Source organism: Paramormyrops kingsleyae, chromosome 11, assembly GCF_048594095.1.
Source record: "Paramormyrops kingsleyae isolate MSU_618 chromosome 11, PKINGS_0.4, whole genome shotgun sequence".
Lineage (NCBI taxonomy): Eukaryota > Metazoa > Chordata > Actinopteri > Osteoglossiformes > Mormyridae > Paramormyrops > Paramormyrops kingsleyae.
Window position 1 is genome coordinate 11906381 of NC_132807.1, and position 21111 is coordinate 11927491.

A 21111-nucleotide genomic window follows, 5' to 3' on the forward strand; every position below is an offset into this window, starting at 1 on the left:
GCCACTCTGCCCTGAGCCGTTTCCCCTTAAAGATTATTAAGAGGGGACCATACTGTCTGGCAGCATTTAGGCTGGCCAGAACAGTTCTTGTCTCACCCCTCTCACTCACTGTTATTTGGTAACATGGGGTCCCTACCTCAGAAATTACCTTGGACGAGATAAAATGATCCTGGAGCCCAGTTTCATCACAATTGGCACATCCTGAATCTCTAGTTCACACAACAGCTCCTCAAAGTTTGCAAACCACTGCTGAACGACTGTGGGATCGAAACATGCAGCTCTAGCTGCAGAAAGAGCTTCAGGCTTCCTCATTCTGAGGCTGGGATTTCTTTTCATGAAGCCTTCAAACCAGTAATGTCCAGCCAGTTAGAGACTGCAAAGTATATAACTCATGTTTAAAAGGAAATGTAAAAATTCCTTGATATTTTCTTGATGGAGGTAATATGGGTAACATGATGAGAAGAAATGAGTCCAGAGAATTTGCTTGGTGACTTACATGTTCACTTGATTGATATGTCCCCTAAATTTTTCTGTTATTTCATTGTTAACCACTTCTTTTCTCACACTAAAATCACTAGGTAGGCAGGCAGTTGGATTCTGAGATGGATAAGAACCAGGAGACCTAGAGTTTGATTCAGCAACTTTAATAGTGTGCACTGGAGAGACATACAGCCAACAAAGCAGCAAGTATTCTCTGATGATACATGAAACAGCAGCATCTTTATGGTCAGCTTTGCAGTTCGGAGGAGCCATAATTGCAACTGCTAGTCAGCTGGGCCTCAACGACAAGGAAGTTGCCCCAGCAGCTCCAAGCCTGGGTCCTGCTCAGGGCTTGGCCACTGGTCATCGCTCATATATAAAAATAAAAATAAAAGAGATACTTAATTCATCCACATGGGGAAATTGGGTAGTTTTCATATACCCAGTCTTGCTCTCCATGAGACATAGATATAAATACAGGTGAGAGTAAATTTTAGGGTCTGATTACAGAATCAGCGAGCGTCTAGCGCCTCTGGAGCAATTGGACTTAATGCATCAATGCATCACTATGCAAACCAACGGACTTGAACCAATGACCTTCGGGTGACAGTATCGATGATGATGATGATGATGGTATGTCACCTGTAGGGTGACACACTGGCCCACATACAAGAGTGGTATGGGGCAGAGGTGGCCTGACTATCCCTGGAACAGAATGTTTGTATGAACTTTTTTACATTTTTTCATAAGATTTCCTGAATAAATGACTGCCAAAAGTTTTAAAAAGTTGCAGGCAACTTGCTCTACAGCCTACAATTTAGAGGTAATATTTGGTTGTTTTCCTCTAATCTAATGTAATCATTTACAGTAAGCTTAAATGACTGTTTAAACATACTGTTCTCTACACTGGAAGGAGTCATATGATACCATTTCTATTAATGCACACTTTTGAAAGACCAAGGGCCAGAAACATGGAATTAAAAAAAAATTATTGCCAGTAAATTTTTAATTAAATTTGTTTTTATAAATAAAAAGACACAGATATATATATCGCAGAATTTTTTTCTGTATATACAGGACTAAGCATCTCCATGTAGTAAAGATAAACGTCTCGCTAAAAGCAGTTTTCTCCTTTAATAAACATTTTTCCAGCTCTTTGCCACTCAATTAAAATTTGTGTCAATTTTTTAATTAATTCATTTGTTTAAAAATACCAGCAGTACAGATGTTAAATCCCCTTACAGTTAAAAATAAATAAATAATCATAAAAAAAAAACTTTTGCTTTGTCAGGACTAATTCATGTTCTTTCATTAATCACAGATGTTGTTTGTATTTGTTAAGAAATCCATGCCACAATATGTAAGACTTCGCAGTTAAATATACCCTCTTAAAAAAGGATAAATACTGTTTCCTAAATAACCTATGAATTGCACAGCTGGACCTTTATGTCCTTGTTGCTATTTAACATTTTTGGTATTTGTCTTGACTTCATGTTTAGCGAAAATAAGTCACATATGTGTAAAACACACACTCACAAAAACATGATCGCAGGGATTGTATGCACCATCTTGGAATATAAAATCTTTCCAGTCACAATTCATTTTCTTTCATTATTCCTCTGGTCCGTCTCCAAAGTGCTCAGTGCTGTCTTCTCACTGGTATACTGATTGCTAAGAAGCGTAGAAGCCTTGTTCTTTCTCAAGTATACACATAGTTGATGAACAACTGGAACAGGAGCAGCACACAGAGGATCACAAAGTAGCGGCCACTGAAGGCGATGTTCTCCCCTGAGTCCTCGCTGTGAAGGATCTGCTGTCTCAGGGTTCGCAGATTCCTGGGGTCATTGGAAAAATGCAGCATAGAGGAGATGACAGGCTGATGTCATTGAAAGAGCAAATCATTGTGATTGATGCCATTAAATACCATAAACCACAGGTCTAAAACTCAGGAAACCCGGAGTGCACTAGTTAAGAGGTCTTCAGCTGAAGTGGGCCACCTATACTAGTATAATCTGCTAAAACTTGCAGCCAGGCGGGGTTGGGGAGGGCCACAGTGAACTTTGTTGATCAGGGGGCGACAATAGTAAAAGCTGCCGTCTTATATTTTCCCTGGAACCAATCAGCAGGCCAGATTTAATAAGGATTAAAAACAAGTCATAGGACTTTTTGAGGGCTGGTACTTCCCTGCCCTAAGCACTGTCAGATGCTACATTGGGTGGAGCAGGAGATATGTGACCAACCTCTGAATGTCCTTCTGTGTTTTCTGTATCGATGCTATGTAGGCCTCAATTTGAGCCATGTCCCTCAGTTCCTTGTTACATCTGGCACACTGGGTCAAGAATTCTGAATAATGACAACAGAAAAAGTAGAAAAAAAGCACACATGAGATTCAACAAAACCCACAGATTTCTTTCAACTAGAGAATGGGCCATCTGGGGAAGTCTGCTTGCATGCCTTCATTGTCAGAGGATTCCAGCATGGGCTCAGGTGTGGAAGTGCTGCTCTCCGTGTTCTGGCTGTAGTTGGGCTTCCTCCGTTTGTCACGCGTGTGGGCCTGCCATGTGGACACATTCACGCCAATAACACCTTACTTTCTTGCTGTCCTTTCTCATCAGGAATTCAAACAGAATACTCTTCTGAAGGTTCTTCTCAGAATACAGGGAAAGCAGTTGAAATGAAGCTACAGTATGTTGCTGTTTATGGATGAAGCAATGCTGTCTAACTTGGGGAGGAGATCCCACCTCCTTCCGAACAGCCCAGCTCTGACCGTAGGACGACTCCTTCTGCTGCCTTTGCTGCCGCTCCTTGGTCTGGATCACGTTGTCCTTCTCAAACTGGGCAAGGCAGGTATCAGCATCCCATGGATTAGTGCTGGAGAGGGAGAGGCACACATATATGTTACCAAGACAAAACAGAATCCCCATCTTTACTGGCTGCTAATACATTTAGGACAAGAGTCTTTCATAACAGCAAGATCTCTTTATTACTGTGTAACATTGGTTTTTAGCTGTTCTGTGCAAAATGGTGGGACACATTGAACCACTTTTAGGAAGCTCTAGACATTGAATATCATCAGCACCTATTTTTATTTATTTGTAGCTATTATATGGTGGTCTCTTCACCTCTAGGCATTCTTTGATCCCCCCATGTCCAAAAAAGCACATACTCTGCATGCTTATAGCGCCACTCGTTGGTGGTGGGATCGAGTGTGAAGAGTCGGGGAGTCCAGGCGATGTCGCCTCGCTGTCTAGCCTCTTGCCTCTGGGCCTCCTCAAGGACAAACTTTTCCTGTGTGGCTAGCTCCTGATCCTGGTTAACGATGGCACTGGTGACATGCTGCCAGAGTCTGGATGGAAGCAATAAATCCTTAACTGTTTGAATGGCCACATTCATTATGTGAGAAAATTATCCATTCAATACAGGCAAAGGATAAGACACACAAGCCAAAGGAAAGTCAAAGAAGTACAAAGCTTAGATGCAGGGTCATGTCAAGCACCTAGGTCCCTGTGCTTAATGTGACTCAAAAGTATCCACTCTACAGTATAACTATGTACCTCTGAGACTCAAACTCCCCCTGCAGGTCCAGCGGCACAACTTTTCTCTGTAGTCTCTGGTGCCGCACTTCCAGACTAGGGTTCCACAGCACCTCCTGGTGGCCAGTCTTCTTCTCACGGAGAAATACCTCCCTGTCCTGGAAATACAAATACTGTAATATTCATTTCGCAGTTTACTAACATAACAAGTCTCAAAAGTAAAAGTTATTATTACAAACACAAAAAAAATCCCACACAAATTTTTACTACATGTTCCGTGGTGGAATAATAAAACAAAAAAAAAACTACTTGATAGCATTACATCCTTCACATAAGCAGATGTAAGACAATCGCCTCTTACCCAGTGCCCATCTACAGTGGCCAGCACATCTTCGCCGATGAGGATCTTCCCTGAAATCTGGTTTACAGTGCTACTACTCAGAAGAGGCTGCGAAAAGATGACATCATTTTCTGGGACATAAATTATTTGGCCCTCAAAAAACCTTAACACCCATTCCAGGGTTAAACCATACCTTAAGTTTAAATTCAAGATCTACTACATAGTTAGTTTTTTTACAGTCAATTGTGACTTTTCCTCCAAGTTCCATTGTCATGGTGCCATACAAAATACCTGTGAATACAAGTATTAAATACATTTTGTTAGAATAACTGTTCATTATGACGCTATGCACATTATATTTACTACAACAAAAGGCTACAAAACTTAATTCCTTTAATCAATGTCTTAACATGAAACATTTCTGCATTAGCAGAGAGAAAATTATTTTAAACTGTGAGATTAATAAATATATCAGTTTACCTTTACAGTGTGCATATGGCATTGTAATAACATATTCTTCATCTCTGGTTAGTAATATCACTCTTGCATTCCCATCCAGTATTGCAGATAAAGAGTTGCCTTAAGTGAAACAAAAATGATCTGATGTGTTTATTGGGGAAAAAACTGAAGGACAGTTAACTGGGAGAACGTGGTATGCATGCGTACCATAAAACTTGGATTTGGCCAGAATGCTCCCATGTATGCAGAAGCCATCTTTCCTATTATTTACGTAAAAGGCAGAGATTGGTGGGTGATGTGACACCTACGGCAGAGGAAAAGGGCCAGACTGTAAACAAACAGTGCATGAGCAGTGTCAGACACATATGACATACACATTGAGGTCACAGTAAAATGTAAATACTATGCAAACTATATCTTAACTATACCTCTATATCATAAATATGTCAACATACAAATTTTAAGCCGATCTTGTTGTGCTGTGGACTGAATTGCTTTTCTATTATGTTAGCATCTTGATTGGGTACGTGACTGTAGTGAAAACACCTTCATTGGCTGGTCCATGGTTTGCGGGTTGCGACGTGCTAATGGTTGGCTCACCTGTTCTGCTATGTAAAAAGTGCAGCTGCTGGCCTGGGGATGTAGCCAGCAGCAGCGAAACGTCTCCCCGAGGATAGGATTATATGGCTTCTTCATTCCCTGTAATGCGACAGAGACGTGGCACAGGAGAGAAAATGGAGTTCCTCAGTCTTTATTCAACTATTCATCAACACGTTCATCAAAATAAAATTGTTTAAATTTAAATTAAAGTTCAAATTAGTATGAAATGAGCATGAATACTTATTTTTCAGCAGTGAGGATCAAATCATGTGACTATTAGGGTGGGGTGATGTGACTGCTCATCCCTCCGCCTACCTGTTAAATGCGCTGTGTCTGTTTGGCCTGCCATCATGAACAGTCACTAGTCGAAACACATAGGCATGTAGCCAGTGTCAAATAAAGGCTTTTTAAACTTACAGCGGGAGTTGCCTCAGCTTCTTGTTTTTTTTCCCCAAATGACATTCAGAGCCCCAATCTGGTGAGCACCCTGAATTTTTATAAGGATTGGTAAAATTTTTCTGATCCAGGGAAGCATTCCCTTTTTCTTTTCTCAATTTAAGTACAATTCTGTGATTACTTGTTTCATATTGGTCTATTAAAATGGAGGTGAGATGAAGAAAAGGAACAGTTATGAAATTCAAGTTAAATCCAAAGATTCCAATAAAAAGAGAGATTTTGGAGTTTGGAGCTTACCTTGGGCTTTTTGTAAAAACCAGAAAGGTACCATCGCAGGATGTGTTTTATCCGACAGTAAGGGCTCTCAGCTGTCACTGCCCTGCCAGCGCAGAACAAAGAATGACCATTCTGTAAAAGCACCTTATTCACTTGTTATTCTGCAAAATCTGACCAAACATGCTAATTAAGTCTAATGAAGGCTGATTGGAAGAAAAGATTCAGGAGATAAGTCACAGAAATAATTCAAAGGGGACAAAGAAAAAAACTCTAATTAAGCCAAATTATGTATTATACATTTTTTTTAGCAGGCGCTATTATACAAAGTCACATACAATTGGGAGATCAGGGACAGTCTCCAAGAGCAATTGGGGGTTAAGGGCCTTGCTCAAGGGCCCAACAGTAAAACCATGTGCTTTGGAGCTATGATCTAACCCACTGAGCCACACACTGCTAATAAGCTAGTAAGGCAATACAGGTGTTTTCTTCAAATATCTCCGCTGCTAGCATGTTTACTGTGAGAGGAAGTCCGCGTGGTAGTAATAGTCGGAAAGCTTGTCCAGGAAGGAGCGTGGTTCCAGGATGAAGGTGGGCAGGACTACTTTGGAAAGGTCCATCCCGGGACGCAGCTGCTTCAGTAAGGTCCAGATCAAACTTTTGTTCTCTTCTGAGACTGTCTCCACTTGGGACATCTCTACCTCCTGAGAGTTGAACATTCAAAGTCTGTCACTGAATTCCCCATGAAAAGTTACATATTTTGATACAGAAACTACTATTATATATGTTATACATTATTAATTCCATGTACAATGTGATCATTATAATATTCATTAAATGTTTATCCATACATCTTCATTATTGGTTCAGTTATAATCCACATTCAAAACTCCCCTGGACAAGACAATTCTCAAAGGCTAGTGGCAACCTTCATCAAAAAAACACAGGGAGACTAATAATTCAGCAACTTGAATGACCCAAGCATATGTGAAGAAGATGTACAGTAGCAGCTACAGTATGTTAATCTCAGTAATAATCTCATCATTATTAAATGTGCACAAGTATATGTTATCGTGTGACTCCCCAGCACCCTGAATTTACCTCTGCCATCTCCTCTCGTTCTTCTTCAACATAAACTGTAGCCTGAATGTCGTGGAGAAGGTCATCGGATTGATCCATGTCGCTCTCTTCCGTCAATCGGCCACCGTCTTCAATCAGCCCGTTGTCTGAATCATGAGTCTCCTTCTCTGATTTGTCTGAGTTGCAGTCTTGCTCCATGGATTCACTCAACCTTTTTCCAAAACATGACATGTATGTTAGTCACAGTTCAGCTTAAAACCACATAATCCTAAACTGATTCTTATTCAGTATTCTTCGTACAGTATTCGGTATTCTTTACAACATATGTCTGCATAAAAACAATGTCAATAAATGTCATTTATAGCACAATAAAAATGAAAAATTCCCTTAGAAACTGGCTTTATACACCCCATCATCACGTTTCAGGTTTAGATATATGTAAGGCATGACAGAAGCCAATGTTGCTGTACAGTAAATCAAAAGAGAGGTATTTCAGAATGACACAGTCCCTGTTTCCACAGCAACCACTGCCACTGTCCCCTTGGAATGTGTAGAATGAATGTCTAGGGAATATCTAGGGAGGATTTTATCGAAAAACCTCACAAAATATTTCCTCATAAATATTATATGACAAACATCATCAGATTTATGTGATCATAAAAAAGTTATGAAATGCTGTAGTTAAAAATGTGACTGACATTTTTTTCCTTTAACAATATGAGCTACATTCCTGCTACTTCAGAGATACTAAGTTGTCAGAAAAGAACCTTAAAGCATCAGTAGTCATTTATTCCACTGGCAATGGCACAACCTTGGAGTGTCAATGTGTTTTTCTATTTTATGCAAGAATAACAACAGAATTGCATGTAGTTCACACACTCTAAGCTGCCTAGTAAACTCACGCTCTGTGCTCAGTGGGTGTCTTACCTCCTATGTAAAGGCAGCTCCCTAAGATGTGGGAAATGAGAGCATTTACAAATCCCAGATCAGGTCACGTCATATTTCCTGGGAAATGATCATTGCTCTTAGGGAATCATGTAGACTGAGTGCCTCCTGCCTCTGCCTAATGTCCCCTAACCTTTCTATCAGTAGCCTGTTTATTTGCTATCGCCGTCCTGTTTCAGCTTAGTACTGTTCACTCCTTCCTTTTCTATGAGTCACATGACCCCTGAATATCAGCCTGCGAAGAACTTCACATAGAAAGCAGATGGAAAATGCCGTCTCTGTTACACCGGCAATTTTTTCAAAAACATGCAAATAAAAACCCTTTGCGAGAAAAGTATAACTTAAAACCAGAGAATAAAACTATACTATTATTATTGAATATTATAAGCATTTGATTTGATCATTTTCATCAAACCTCTGAACTTAACGCTGACAAATTCCACCCTGATTTCAGTGCAGATGTTACACGAAAAAGAATATACTCATGTCATGAATGGATATTATGGAAAAAATTTAGGAAAACACCATAGGCATTTCATTGCCAAGAGTGTACAGACTGAAAATGAACATGTTTTCTTGGTTCTCTAATTCTCTCTAACAATTTTAAGATGTAATACAGTGAAATTTGTCTCTGTTAGATTACACTTAGTGGGTGACTTTGTGTGCTGTTTTTGTAATGGACTAGCATCGGTGCTCTGTGATTCCTTGAATAAGAATGTCTTGTCTTGGTAAACCCGGGACTGATTTAGTTTACTTCAGATCACAAGTGTACATACTAAGCAATTCTTTTGTAACTCCTGCCTCCTGACCAGACCACGTCCCGTTTCAGGATAGTTCTAAATGCACCTGTAGAACATCCCCTGATTAAACTAAGGACCTCTCTTAAGTAACCCCATTGTCAGGTACTGAGCATGCTCACTGCAGAACTGTTGACTTATGACTGACTTCTACTGATTTCTGAACAGTTGATTTCTGACTTGACATATTGGATTGGTTTTGGGACATGACTTGTGTTTTGACTCCGATTCATAGATTTCATTTTGGTTATTCATCATTTTTATTGGTGAATCATTAAGCTTGCTTGTCCTGAGCTTTGATCTCAGGCACTTTCATTACAGTTTTGCATCAGTGATGCCATGTTTGAATGTCCTTGTTCCTGGCATTATGTGTGGAGGAGCATTCACGTTGCAGGAAGTACTGTACACACTCACTGGGAGAGCACATGGTCAGTGGAGGGAGACCGCAGGAGATTGAAGATGTGTGATGACTCAGAGGAGCAGGCAATGTCCCCATCTGGACTAGCTTTGAAGTTGAACTTGTCAAGGTTGGAGGAGCTGAGGGCCAGCTCCAGAGCGCCCATCCAACAGCGGCCTGGAGCACAGGAAGGAGAAGGAGACAGAGGAAGCTGAGCTGAAGCCACAAACTGCAGGTGCACAAACTCTAACACACATGCTCTTTTCTGTATTATATCTGTTTATAGTCAGATTTAAGAAAGAAGGGTAACATAATATCCACATATTCCTGACCTTAGCAACGGGTATAGTTGTGACGCACACTTGGAGACTGCCAAGAACTCACCATCAGGCTCTGATGCGGCCCTGAAGATTAGGTAGCTGCTGGGCAGGGGTTGTGTGATGGAGCCTACGTTCTCCCCCTGTGGACCCTGGAGCAGCGACAGGCACACACACAAATAAAATCCTGTGTTATATTAAAAAGCGGAATAATGAGATTCGACACAATATAAAATTGGAGCAAGAACATGATGAGAAACAGCTTTGAATAAGGATATGGCCAAGCCTCACTTTCATAGCCCAGATGGAGCGGTCTAGAGGGTGGTAGAGCTTGAAGCAGAAGCCATCCTTCTTCGAAGGCCTTTCCATGAGTGTGCAGGCATTAAGTAGGATAGTTCCCACCCAATGGTCCACCTTGGGGCTCTTGTATATCAAGAGAGCTCCAGGTTTCAGAACACACCACAGCTTGGTCCAGCCCTTCAGAGTACCACGAATCTGCAGGGGAACAGAGATTCAACATGCAAACATGGATATGCTGCACTTCCCTGGTTACTCACTCTTGTGAGTCTTGTAGTTGTATGATGCTAGAAATGGAAACAGCACATTTTGATTTTCACCCTAGATACCTTCAGCCAGTTAGACATGATGGCTTCACTTTCTGAGGAGTCTTTCTGAGCACTGTACACTTCCTTTGCTGCTTTCTTCTGTTGATAATTTTTCTTTTGAACCTGTAGCAGAAAAAACAGAAAAAATAACAGGTGTTGGGATACTGTATTTTTTTTATAATTCATTTTGAATAAAAAATATAATTCCTCTATCTCTCAGACAGCCACCAGGTGGTGCTGTGGTAGTGTGAGGTGATTCCACAATAGTCACAAACCCAGGTTTCACACTGTTCTAATGCACCCCCAGTGATTGCATGTGCATGTCACTATTTTACAACACTGCCATGCAAAAATTAGAAGAATGAAAGTTACAAACTTTGAGGAAGTCTTTCCACAGCAGCTTTTCAGAAGGAGATGGAGCTTCCTGACTCTCAAACTTCAGCTCCAACTGTCAACGACAGAAAACTACACAGGTCAAAAACATCTAAAAAGTGAATTTGTTATAATACAGTTGTAGTAACCAGGCTCTGCAAAAACTTTCATTTATTTTATATTTTGGTTGGGGTTTGGGTGAAAAATTCATTCCCCTTGATCAGAATAACAGAATGATGTCAGGCACTTTACACGGAAGATGGGGGGGGTTCGCCAGGTGTGGAGACCCTTTGTGTATCTGTGTACTTGCCATCTGGCTTTTCTCACAGAACATCACAAGGGCATCTAGAGACTTATGTTCCAAATTGAATGCCATTATAAAGTCATTTTTTTCTTTAAATGCTAATATTGCAATAACTTTTTCTGTTCACAAGAATACCACTTTTATTGCTAAAGTTTCATTACATTTATATGAAATATAAATATGTTTTAAATAACAATTCGACATGCGATTAGGCATGGGATTTATTTTTAATCATTTGTAGCAATTGTCAGGCCTGCTAATCTATATAAAAGTGCTCTATATTCGTCATGTGCTGTAAAATGTATTTTCTTTTATGATTTTTCCATGTACTCCACTGTGAGCTGTGTATAACACAGTGCCCTCTAGAGGAACTTCCTTTTATACGCATGCTAACCAAACCAAGTACGAAAGGGGCTTTTAGTGGTGAATTTGGTAACACTGACGAGCATAAGGTAACTCAGGAGGCCTCCACTTGCCTTGTTAGTGGGGGACGGGCTTGGGCTGGGCTCATCGTTTAGGACTGTGCCCCCATTCCTCTCCATTTCACTGCCTACCATCAAACACAGAGATCAAAGCAGAAAGTGAGATGAAAAGTGCAAAAGCTGCACAAACAGCACAATCAGTTATTATACAGTCCTTGCACAAGATCTTATGTTTATAGTCATATTTTAAAAAGAGAGGGAACAGAAAACTATTTGACAGCCATTAAAATCTCCATGCAGAAAGCACAACGTGTCCAGTAGGACATGCAGATTTAGATTTAACTATCACTGTGTACAGGCATTTGTCTTTTTCGATGCATATATTTGCATGCCAGAAATCCTGCTTGATCTATAACGACAGAAGCAGTTACTAATTCCTCATGGAGGGTTAAACATCTCTCACAGTAGTCGATCCGGGCAGCTTGACAGGCTGTGTGTGTCAGAAGGGAAGTGTGATTGAAGTGATTAGTGTCTCGCTGGATGCCTCAAGCAACGGCAAAAATAAACAGCATTTCTCCCCAGTGCTCGTCCCAGTTGGCGTAGGCGGACATTATACAAAACCACGGCTGGCCGAAAACATTAAACATACATTAAATCTGCATTAACCATTTAAAGGGTTTGTTTGTCACTAAGTAAGTAAATGTTGTATGCAAGTGATGCACTACTGGAAAACTACAGGTAGTGGAAAAAAGTTGTATTGTAGTATGTACTTTTGCCCATTATCATTATTAACCACACAGGATAGACTTTCAAATACGGCATACGAGCAGCGTTAATAATTAATAGTCCATCCATCTATTTTCCAACCACTTATTCGGCACAAGGTCATGGGCAGCCTAGATTCTATTGTGGGCACCATGGGGGAACTCCTTGAGAGAGATAATGGGATTCCATTCACAGTTAAAAGTTAATAACATGTAACTAAGTAGCAGTGTATATTTTTTAGATCCATTTTTAGCATTCGAGTACCTTTGCAGAGGTCTGCCGGCACATACCTGTGCACTGAGGGTAGCCGTCATTGTCGCCATAGGAAAAGTTTCGTATGAGTGAGCGGGGGTCGATCTTCTGCCCCAGCGTGGGAGGCGGGCACATGGATAATCTCCGCCACGGCACTCCCGCCTCCTTCATCCTAGGGAACGTGCTCGTCTTCTGGAGGAACACACAGGATGTAGTTAGTCACTTCAGTGTGAAGCACAGGTAACTCATGCTAACTAGCCTTGCGATTTTAGCAAAGGCTACTGGGGAGTTACAATCACCTAAATAAAGAAGGTTGTTTTGTATCAGCATGTTGATATGAAAGAGTACCTCTGTAGCTGTACTGATGCATATGGATACTGTATTTAATTTCTTCTACTAATTGTAAATATAATGCACTCTTCAAAATAATTATCCTAAGGTTGTAAGACTAACTCCTAGGAAACATCAGATTGGCAACTCATCCACAGTTACCTAAAAGTCTCACTGTCTCTGTCTTGACACTGAACTCAACTGTGTCACGAGCAGGAAGAACCCAGAGATGGAGGAAGCTGTTTCGTTTCCTGAGAGGTGCCTTTATTTATTGTGCAGGTAGGGAGTGTGAGTGTGGTAGGGAGAGAGCTGCAATCTGAGATGTCCTGCCATGTCGTCCTCGGTGCTTGGTAGTCTGTGGCAGCGATGGAGATTTCTTGCAGAGCCTTGGGGTCAAGCTTTCAATTCGGTAGCTGCCCATCTGCGGTTGGTTTTGGAGAAGGTGCCTGAGTGACTGGTTAGGGTCCTTCTCTCCTCTCCACCTTGGTGGGGGAGTGCTGTCAAAAGCCCGGGAGAGAGCCGGGTCTGGCTGGCCGTCGTGGCTGTGTTGTGACCCCCCCCCCACCCACCCCACTCCTTCTATGGCCTCTTCTGCTAGCGTGGCGATGAATCCTCCATGGTTCAATAGTCACAACTGCTAATAAATTTATGATTTACACTCCAACCATTCAGTACGAGTTTAGCTACAGGTATCCAACACTAGGGAAGAAGGCTCCACTTCGGGTTCCGCAAAACAGAAGGAATACAAGGGCAAACAAGCGATGAAGTCTTCGTAGTGCAAAGAATAGAATCAAATCAGTTAAATGCGCTGCGACCTGGCAAACTGTCATTGATGTAAAAGGGCAGACTATTCTAATAAGCGGTGGGAGGATAAGTAGCAAGCAAAAAATCATCAAAATGATTGTAGTCAGAAACTCAGGACAGTTCAGTACCTCCGTTTCTGATCTTACCCCTCCCCATGATTTTGAGTGTTAGCCTGCTTCATTTAATCATGTGAATCGCAACACTCATCTTTCACAAATAGAGCCTAACAGTGTCATCTAGACCGAGTTGCCATGGGTATAGCATGTGCACATCACATCTTTAAATAGTCGCCCCTACATATGTGACTATGTTAATGTGCTTCCTCTTTTCAAACCTTAAAATGGTAATACTGGGTCAGAGCATTAGATTGAAATCTCTAAGCCTCTAATCGAACTGCTTTAAAAATAGATCCATTTCTGCGTGGGTGTGCGCCTGCTGTGCTGCTCTACAATCTGAGATGAGCGGATTGAATCCACCTTTTAAACCAGACCTTCAAAGTGTCACATCTTAAATAACCGCTGTGCGTGACCACAGAGCTATAGTCCACGTATACTGGTTGCCAAGGTAACCATGTGGAAAGAAAGGATGCTGACTATCCAAATGCATAAACATTTACTAGTATGATGTACCATCGAGGGGCCACACAATGTTCCTTTTACCACCATGGGCAAATTCCCCTTTTCTATTCAGAGAGCGATTTTAGGACAAACCCTTGCTGAGCTGCTTGTGTGGGGCCTGATGGTGAATTATTAATTAAAGGGTCGCCACAAATGAACGCTTGAAATAGCAGTAACACATTCAGGGAAGCTAAATGAGTAAGGAGCATTACCAACTCCAACCACCAGATCATTGCGGGCCTGACCTGAACAACTATGTGGCCCATCTGCACTGGGCCTGGTCTCCAGCTGACTGATTTATGTTTAAATATAGAGCCATGTGTGTTTAGTCAGTACTGAACTGAAAAATATAAAGATGACACTTACACCATGCACCGCACAAAAAGCTATTTTGATTTCAAAGAGAAACAAATATTGCACTGATTATGTTTGCATTCTCTGAATTGAAATCGGATTTGCTGAGCTGAGAATTTGCTCTAACCTACAAGACGGCAGTATAATCCTGAGGCACGGTCTTGGCCCACATGCCTTCATAAAGAAGGTGCTTAAAATTTTAAATCTGACGAAAAGCAACCACAAAAATATGATAAAGGGTTGATTGTACTGTAGGATCTACAGTATATAGTTTACTTTCCAAAGCTCAGGTTTTATTTCGTCACATAAGTCTCTCCTTCAGTTTGACTTCATCTCTTGTGATCATGCTGATTTGCACACATCTACTGTACAGGTACACAAATCCCTCAAATGGACGGTAGCGAAGAGAGGACCCTGTGTCTTTCTCTCTTTCTCCATGGCTTCCTGGCGTCAGTCTGCTCACACTGTGGACCTTTTCTCATACTGTTCCTGGTAGCAGGCCAAGCATTACACAAGCTCTCTTAGCTACCTGCCAAAAGAGTGGTGAAGTGTAGCAGCAGTGCAGTGAAACTAGCCAGATTTTAGGCTGCTGAGAAAAGATCTGCCAATCAGACTATTCCCTCAAAGGTCCACAAAGGAAGGGACTCATTATGTGCCAGGTAGCTGCATAAGGGCATCTAGTCATTTTTAAGTACTCCTAACAAACAACAGCATAAATAAGACAGTACACACACACACACCCCCCCCTCGCATCACCCTAACAACTCAACCAAACCAGTTGACCATCCCCCAAACACCCTCCAGGAAGCGACTGCAATGTTGCTGATGGAAAAATAAAGGTCAGGTGTACATGAGGCATCTGCTAGTTGATGCAGGGTACCAGGGCAGTGGAGACTCCCTCGGGTGCCAGGTCAGTATAGACTCCCTCATGTACCAGAGCAGTGGAGACTCCCTCGGGTGCCAGGTCAGTATAGACTCCCTCATGTACCAGAGCAGTGGAGACTCCCTCGGGTGCCAGGTCAGTATAGACTCCCTGATATACCTGGGCAGTGGAGACTCCCTCGGGTGCCAGGTCAGTATAGACTCCCTCATGTACCAGGGCAGTGGAGACTCCCTCAGGTGCCAGGTCAGTATAGACTCCCTCATGTACCAGGGCAGTGGAGACTCCCTCGGGTGCCAGGTCAGTATAGACTCCCTCATGTACCAGGGCAGTGGAGGCTCCCTCGGGTGCCAGGTCAGTATAGACTCCCTCATATACCTGGGCAGCGGAGACTCCCTCATGTAACAGAGCAGCTGAGACTCCCTCGGGTGCCAGGTCAGTCTAGACTCCCTCATATACCTGGGCAGCGGAGACTCCCTCATGTACCAGAGCAGTGGAGGCTCCCTCGGGTGCCAGGGCAGTATAGACTCCCTCATGTACCAGAGCAGTGGAGACTCCCTCGGGTGCCAGGTCAGTATAGACTCCCTCATATACCTGGGCAGTGGAGACTCCCTCGGGTGCCAGGTCAGTATAGACTCCCTCATATACCTGGGCAGTGGAGACTCCCTCGGGTGCCAGGTCAGTATAGACTCCCTCATATACCTGGCCAGTGGAGACTCCCTCGGGTGCCAGGTCAGTATAGACTCCCTCATATACCTGGGCAGTGGAGACTCCCTCGGGTGCCAGGTCAGTATAGACTCCCTCATATACCTGGGCAGCGGAGACTCCCTCATGTACCAGAGCAGTTGAGACTCCCTCGGGTGCCAGGTCAGTATAGACTCCCTCATGTACCAGAGCAGTGGAGGCTCCCTCGGGTGCCAGGGCAGTATAGACTCCCTCATGTACCAGAGCAGTGGAGACTCCCTCGGGTGCCAGGTCAGTATAGACTCCCTCATATACCTGGGCAGTGGAGACTCCCTCGGGTGCCAGGTCAGTATAGACTCCCTCATATACCTGGGCAGTGGAGACTCCCTCGGGTGCCAGGTCAGTATAGACTCCCTCATATACCTGGGCAGTGGAGACTCCCTTGGGTGCCAGGTCAGTATAGACTCCCTCATATACCTGGGCAGTGGAGACTCCCTCGGGTGCCAGGTCAGTATAGACTCCCTCATATACCTGGGCAGCGGAGACTCCCTCATGTACCTGTGCAGCAGAGACTCTGTCAGGTGCCAGGTTTTATATCCAGGCCAGCTGTCTGACTTTAAGGGACTGGCAAGGTCATACCTAGTCATCCCTGTGACTCCCAAGTCCACTGAATACTGCTGCACACACTGTGCTAGTTGCTTAGAACACAGATTAAATCTCTGTGTCCATCACGTTCTTTGACTTTTTCAGTGCATTCAACACCATCAGGCCAACTCTCCTTGGTGAGAAGCTGACAGCGATGCAAGTGGATGCCTCTCTAGTGTCCTGGATTGTGGACTACCTGACAGAAAGACCACAATATGTGCGTCTTAAACGCTGTGTGTCTAATGTGGTGGTCAGCAACACCGGGGCACCACAAGGGACCGTCCTCTCCCCCTTCCTATTCACCCTCTACGCCACGGACTTCAGCCACTGCACAGAAACCTGCCATCTTCTGAGGTTTTCTGATGATTCTGCAGTGGTTGGTTTTGGTGATGAGACAGAGTACCGGGCTGTGGTGGTGATGAGACCGGGCTGTGGTGGATTCCTTTGTTACGTGGTGCAAGCAGAATCATCTGCAGCTGAACATGACAAAGACAAAGGAATTAATTGTGGACTTTAGGAGGTCCAGAAAACCAGTGACCCCTGTTTCAATCGTGGGGGTTGATGTGGACATAGTGGAGGACTACAAATACCTCGGAGTACACATCCACAATAAACTGGACTGGGTTAAAAACACAACGGCACTGTACAAAAAGGGCCAGAGCCGCCTCTATTTTCTGAGGAGGCTGAGGTTCTTTAACATCTGCCAGACAATGCTCAGGATTTTCTATGAGTCTGTTGTGGCCAGTGCCATACTCTACGCTGTTGCATGCTGGGGCAGCAGGCTGAGCGTAGCGGATGCCAACAATAAACTGATCCGCAAGGCCAGTAACATTGTAGGGCAAAAAGGCAAAAAGATCCCTGGGGAGGGACCAGACAAAGACCAATCCGAAAAAAACCCTTATGACAAAGAATTCTATCAAGGTCTCGTTTCCCTCGCCCGGACTAGGGTTACCGGGGCCCCACCCTGGAGCCTGGCCTGGGGGAGGGGCCCATTGGCGAGCGCCTGGTGGGGCTCAGCCCAAAAGAGGTACATGGGACAGACCCAGGATGCGCTGGGGGGGTTATATCTCTCAGTTGGCCTGGGAACGCCTCGGCATCCCCTGGTAGAGGTAGCTGGGGAGAGGGAGGTCTGGGTATTACTACCCCCGCGACCCGAACCCGGGATAAGTGGAAGTTAATGGATGGATGGATGGATGGATGGGTGTTATAAAAAACTTTTACCACCATACTCTAATCTATTAATATGGTGCGACAATAAAACCGGTCCATTGTGTGAGAGAGGCTGTTTTACTGAGCTTGAACAAGGTCCATTTCATAAAACAAAACCTCACAGAATAACAAAGATACTTCAAAAGTCTCCAGAGACTGTTACTGTAAAAAGGTACTGTGGAAGAGGGGAAAAGGTACTGGTTCATGGTTTTACATAAACCAGTAGAACAGTAGTAGACACTGCTTATTAATGTTGTGTGATTCTCAGCATCTAAGGCAGGGAGTGTTTCTGTAAGACCTGGTTGACAATCGGAGCTGGCAGAGAACAGGTGGTAATGTTTTGAGACACCCTCCCCCCACCCCAAGGGAAATCCTGAGGTCATGCTGTCCAGCTGCCTTGACAGCTTAATCTCTGCACTCAGTGGGAAGGAATTTAATGTATCAGTTTCTTACTATGCCAAGCTTTTACTGTTGCTTGACATAATAGTCAGTTACACAGCTGACCCTTCTACCCAAAGGCACCTATTTTTATGGTCTAATGTTTTGTATCCTACCGGGATATGACACCGGTGTTTGTTGCATCAGAAAACTTCAGCTCACTAGTCCCTGATTTTAACCATTAATTGTGCTGACTATTATTAACATACTTATAAAGCACCTAATAAGTGATAACATGCTCCCACTTGAATAATTTCTCTTGATTGGTTTATCCATCCATCCATTTTCTACAGTATACCCACTTGTCCTGTACAGCGTTATAGGGATCCAGAGTCTATCCCGGAAGCTACGGGTATAAGGCAGGGAATAACCCAGGATGGGGTGCCAACCCATCGCAGGGAACACACACCAGTAACAATCTGGTAACTCCAATTCATCTTAGCATCTTTTTGGACTGTGGGTGGAAACCCCACAACAATATGGGGAGAATGTGCAAACTCCACACTCACGGCCCCATGGTGGATCCTGGATCCCCAGACCCCGAGACAACAGTGCAGTCTCTTATTTGATTTATTCAAGACTCCAAACAAAAACCAACTTCAAACAAAGTTTTCTACAGCTTGTCAGTGACCTAAAAAACATTTTTAATTGTAGTGTGAAAATGAATTCCATATAATATTGCTAAACAATAGCTTGTACAGAAAGGTGACATTAAAACTGAAATATTTGAGTGTTTAAACATAAACATACAAAATTTCAAACAATTTTAGAAATATATCAGGATTTCTCTACTTTCTTCTTATTCTAAGAACATGTAGGTATGTTCATGAATCATTACATATACTCTATATATTGTATAGTCTGTTAAACATCTACAGACACAATGAAATAGCTGATTCTCAGCTAAGTTGTTGAAGTGCTACAAATACAGTACTATCCAAACAATGTGCTACCCAATATTCTAGGTAAAAACATACAGCCATTCATCCATCCATTTTCCACGATGCTTATCAAGCACAGGGTCATGATATAAACAAAAGCAATGTTTTGTTTTATTGCAAAAGGTCATGATATACCTGCTGGAAAGAGTCTAAAATGCACTTTTCTAGAGCCTAGCTTATATTTGCAGATAGTGTGCTAAACAGAAAGTGTCACAAAGCTTTGAGACACACTGCTACTCACAACATATGTGTATACAACCAAAATCCAATGACATTTGCCAAAACATACTTGACAGAGGGTCTTTTTATCCTTGCTCAAGAAATGACCAAGAAATGACCAGGCCTCTCAAATACGTATCTCACGTACATCTGTTGTGGAAAAAAAATGCCCACAGACAAAGTTCAACACCCAGGTAGCGAGGAGTGACTGCAGAAATTCGATCCTTCCATGCTTGGAATGGTAAAACAGTGTTTAACATCATGTGTAGACTTATGATAGCCAAGGTGAAGGCTGATGAATTGTCTCCATTAATTATGTAGCAAGTTATTAACATTTCACGTCACTCTTCTCAGAGGTCCTGTACTGAGAAAAAGGATCATTTATACTAGGAACCAAATGAGGGGGAAAAAGTAAGGGCCAGTGGATTGTTACCTGAGGACCTGCAAGCAGGAGGGTGCAGAGTCATTTCCCCCCAACCAGAGTCTACTACTGCTTCTGAGAGTTCAGTTTGGCTAAAAGGTTTCACACTCTTATGCGCACATGGCAGAGTCAGTGAGACAGATGTTACCATAGAGACGCTGTGCATGAATGCGAATGTCACAACATCTGTGGATCAAGAATGAACGGCATAAGCTCTATAGCACCACCCTATTGATATTTATTGTGCTGGATCGTTTGACACTCGTTAAATGATGTTTTTTTAATAACTCTATATGTCAGTGAGACTGAACAGGGATAATATTTCAATGTTATATTGTTCTTGTGGGCCAGCTGAAGCTCCACACCAGTTACCCTACATCATCATACATGCTCAAACCCTTGACAAAATTTTCCATTGCAGCAAAACAATGAAGACTGGGCTTCCATGCTTTCTGCAATCAAAGACACAGCTAACAATACTAAGCAAGTGCAAAATTGTTTAGGCACAGAGATTCTATAAATATAATGCAGTATAATGTATACTATAATGTAAAGCATAAACGTAATGTATCAATTAGTAAATCACCTATGTATTCATATTCTTCTGTGCATTGTGTATTGTAATTAGGTATTAGGTAACATTTTACATTATCTGCACCTACATAATGCATTTATAGAGCATTCAGTGCCCCTTCATAATGCATTTATAATGCATTCATAAGTAGCATGCAAGTACAGCTTCTCTACTTACGAACGAGATACTTTCCGAACAGCCCAACTTGAAATGTTCGTAAGTCGTTATTCAACATCATTTTAATGGTATACGCAAGTACTAAGACTTAGGATGCTGGTAGTATGCACGCTACGCTGCTGTGCGGTGGGAGTAATGGCCAGAAGATGTACTAGGAAGAATTGGCGCGCAGAAAAAAAAAATTGATGTTTCAGAAATGGGAGCCCAATTAACACAATTTGAACTTATATTCCTCTTTGTTCATATGTCTGAAAGTTCGTAAGTTGAAAGTTCGTTAGTAGAGGAGCGCCTGTATACCTTAACATCTTAACGCCGGCAGGATTAGCATATCCCAGCATGCTTGCGGGCAACTGTAAATAGCCCCTGTCTGTGTACTGTAAATAACCCTTGTTGTACTGTTATTGTTCACACTCGCTCCCGACTGTCGAGTGTGTGTTTGCCCGTGTTTTGCGTAAACCTTGTCCAATCCTTATGTCTTTAG

At 42.6% G+C, this 21111-nt stretch overlaps 1 protein-coding gene across 6 annotated transcripts in view; it reads right to left on the minus strand.

The window, feature by feature from the left end:
• Positions 1–628: 628 nt before the first annotated feature.
• LOC111840271 (oxysterol-binding protein-related protein 5-like) overlaps positions 629–21111 on the minus strand; it is a 30772-nt gene continuing 10289 nt past the window's right edge. For 3 of the 6 annotated variants that reach the window (XM_023804930.2, XM_072718050.1, XM_023804924.2), the window contains 21 exons: positions 12376–12529; positions 11375–11448; positions 10599–10670; positions 10244–10345; positions 9909–10112; positions 9685–9769; positions 9318–9477; positions 7183–7372; positions 6601–6785; positions 6106–6187; positions 5413–5511; positions 5020–5116; positions 4834–4932; positions 4547–4644; positions 4375–4461; positions 4035–4171; positions 3647–3826; positions 3222–3351; positions 2935–3034; positions 2721–2823; positions 629–2315 (listed from right to left, as the gene is read on the minus strand). In XM_023804930.2, coding sequence (XP_023660698.2) covers positions 2180–2315; positions 2721–2823; positions 2935–3034; positions 3222–3351; positions 3647–3826; positions 4035–4171; positions 4375–4461; positions 4547–4644; positions 4834–4932; positions 5020–5116; positions 5413–5511; positions 6106–6187; positions 6601–6785; positions 7183–7372; positions 9318–9477; positions 9685–9769; positions 9909–10112; positions 10244–10345; positions 10599–10670; positions 11375–11448; positions 12376–12529 — 2574 coding nt within the window. In that variant the 3' untranslated portion in view covers positions 629–2179. Of the gene's footprint in view, positions 2316–2720; positions 2824–2934; positions 3035–3221; positions 3352–3602; positions 3827–4034; positions 4172–4374; positions 4462–4546; positions 4645–4833; positions 4933–5019; positions 5117–5412; positions 5512–6105; positions 6188–6600; positions 6786–7182; positions 7373–9317; positions 9478–9684; positions 9770–9908; positions 10113–10243; positions 10346–10598; positions 10671–11374; positions 11449–12375; positions 12530–21111 lie in introns of those variants that run through there. The other 3 variants (XM_072718049.1, XM_023804937.2, XR_002837382.2) reach the window with 3 other exon arrangements.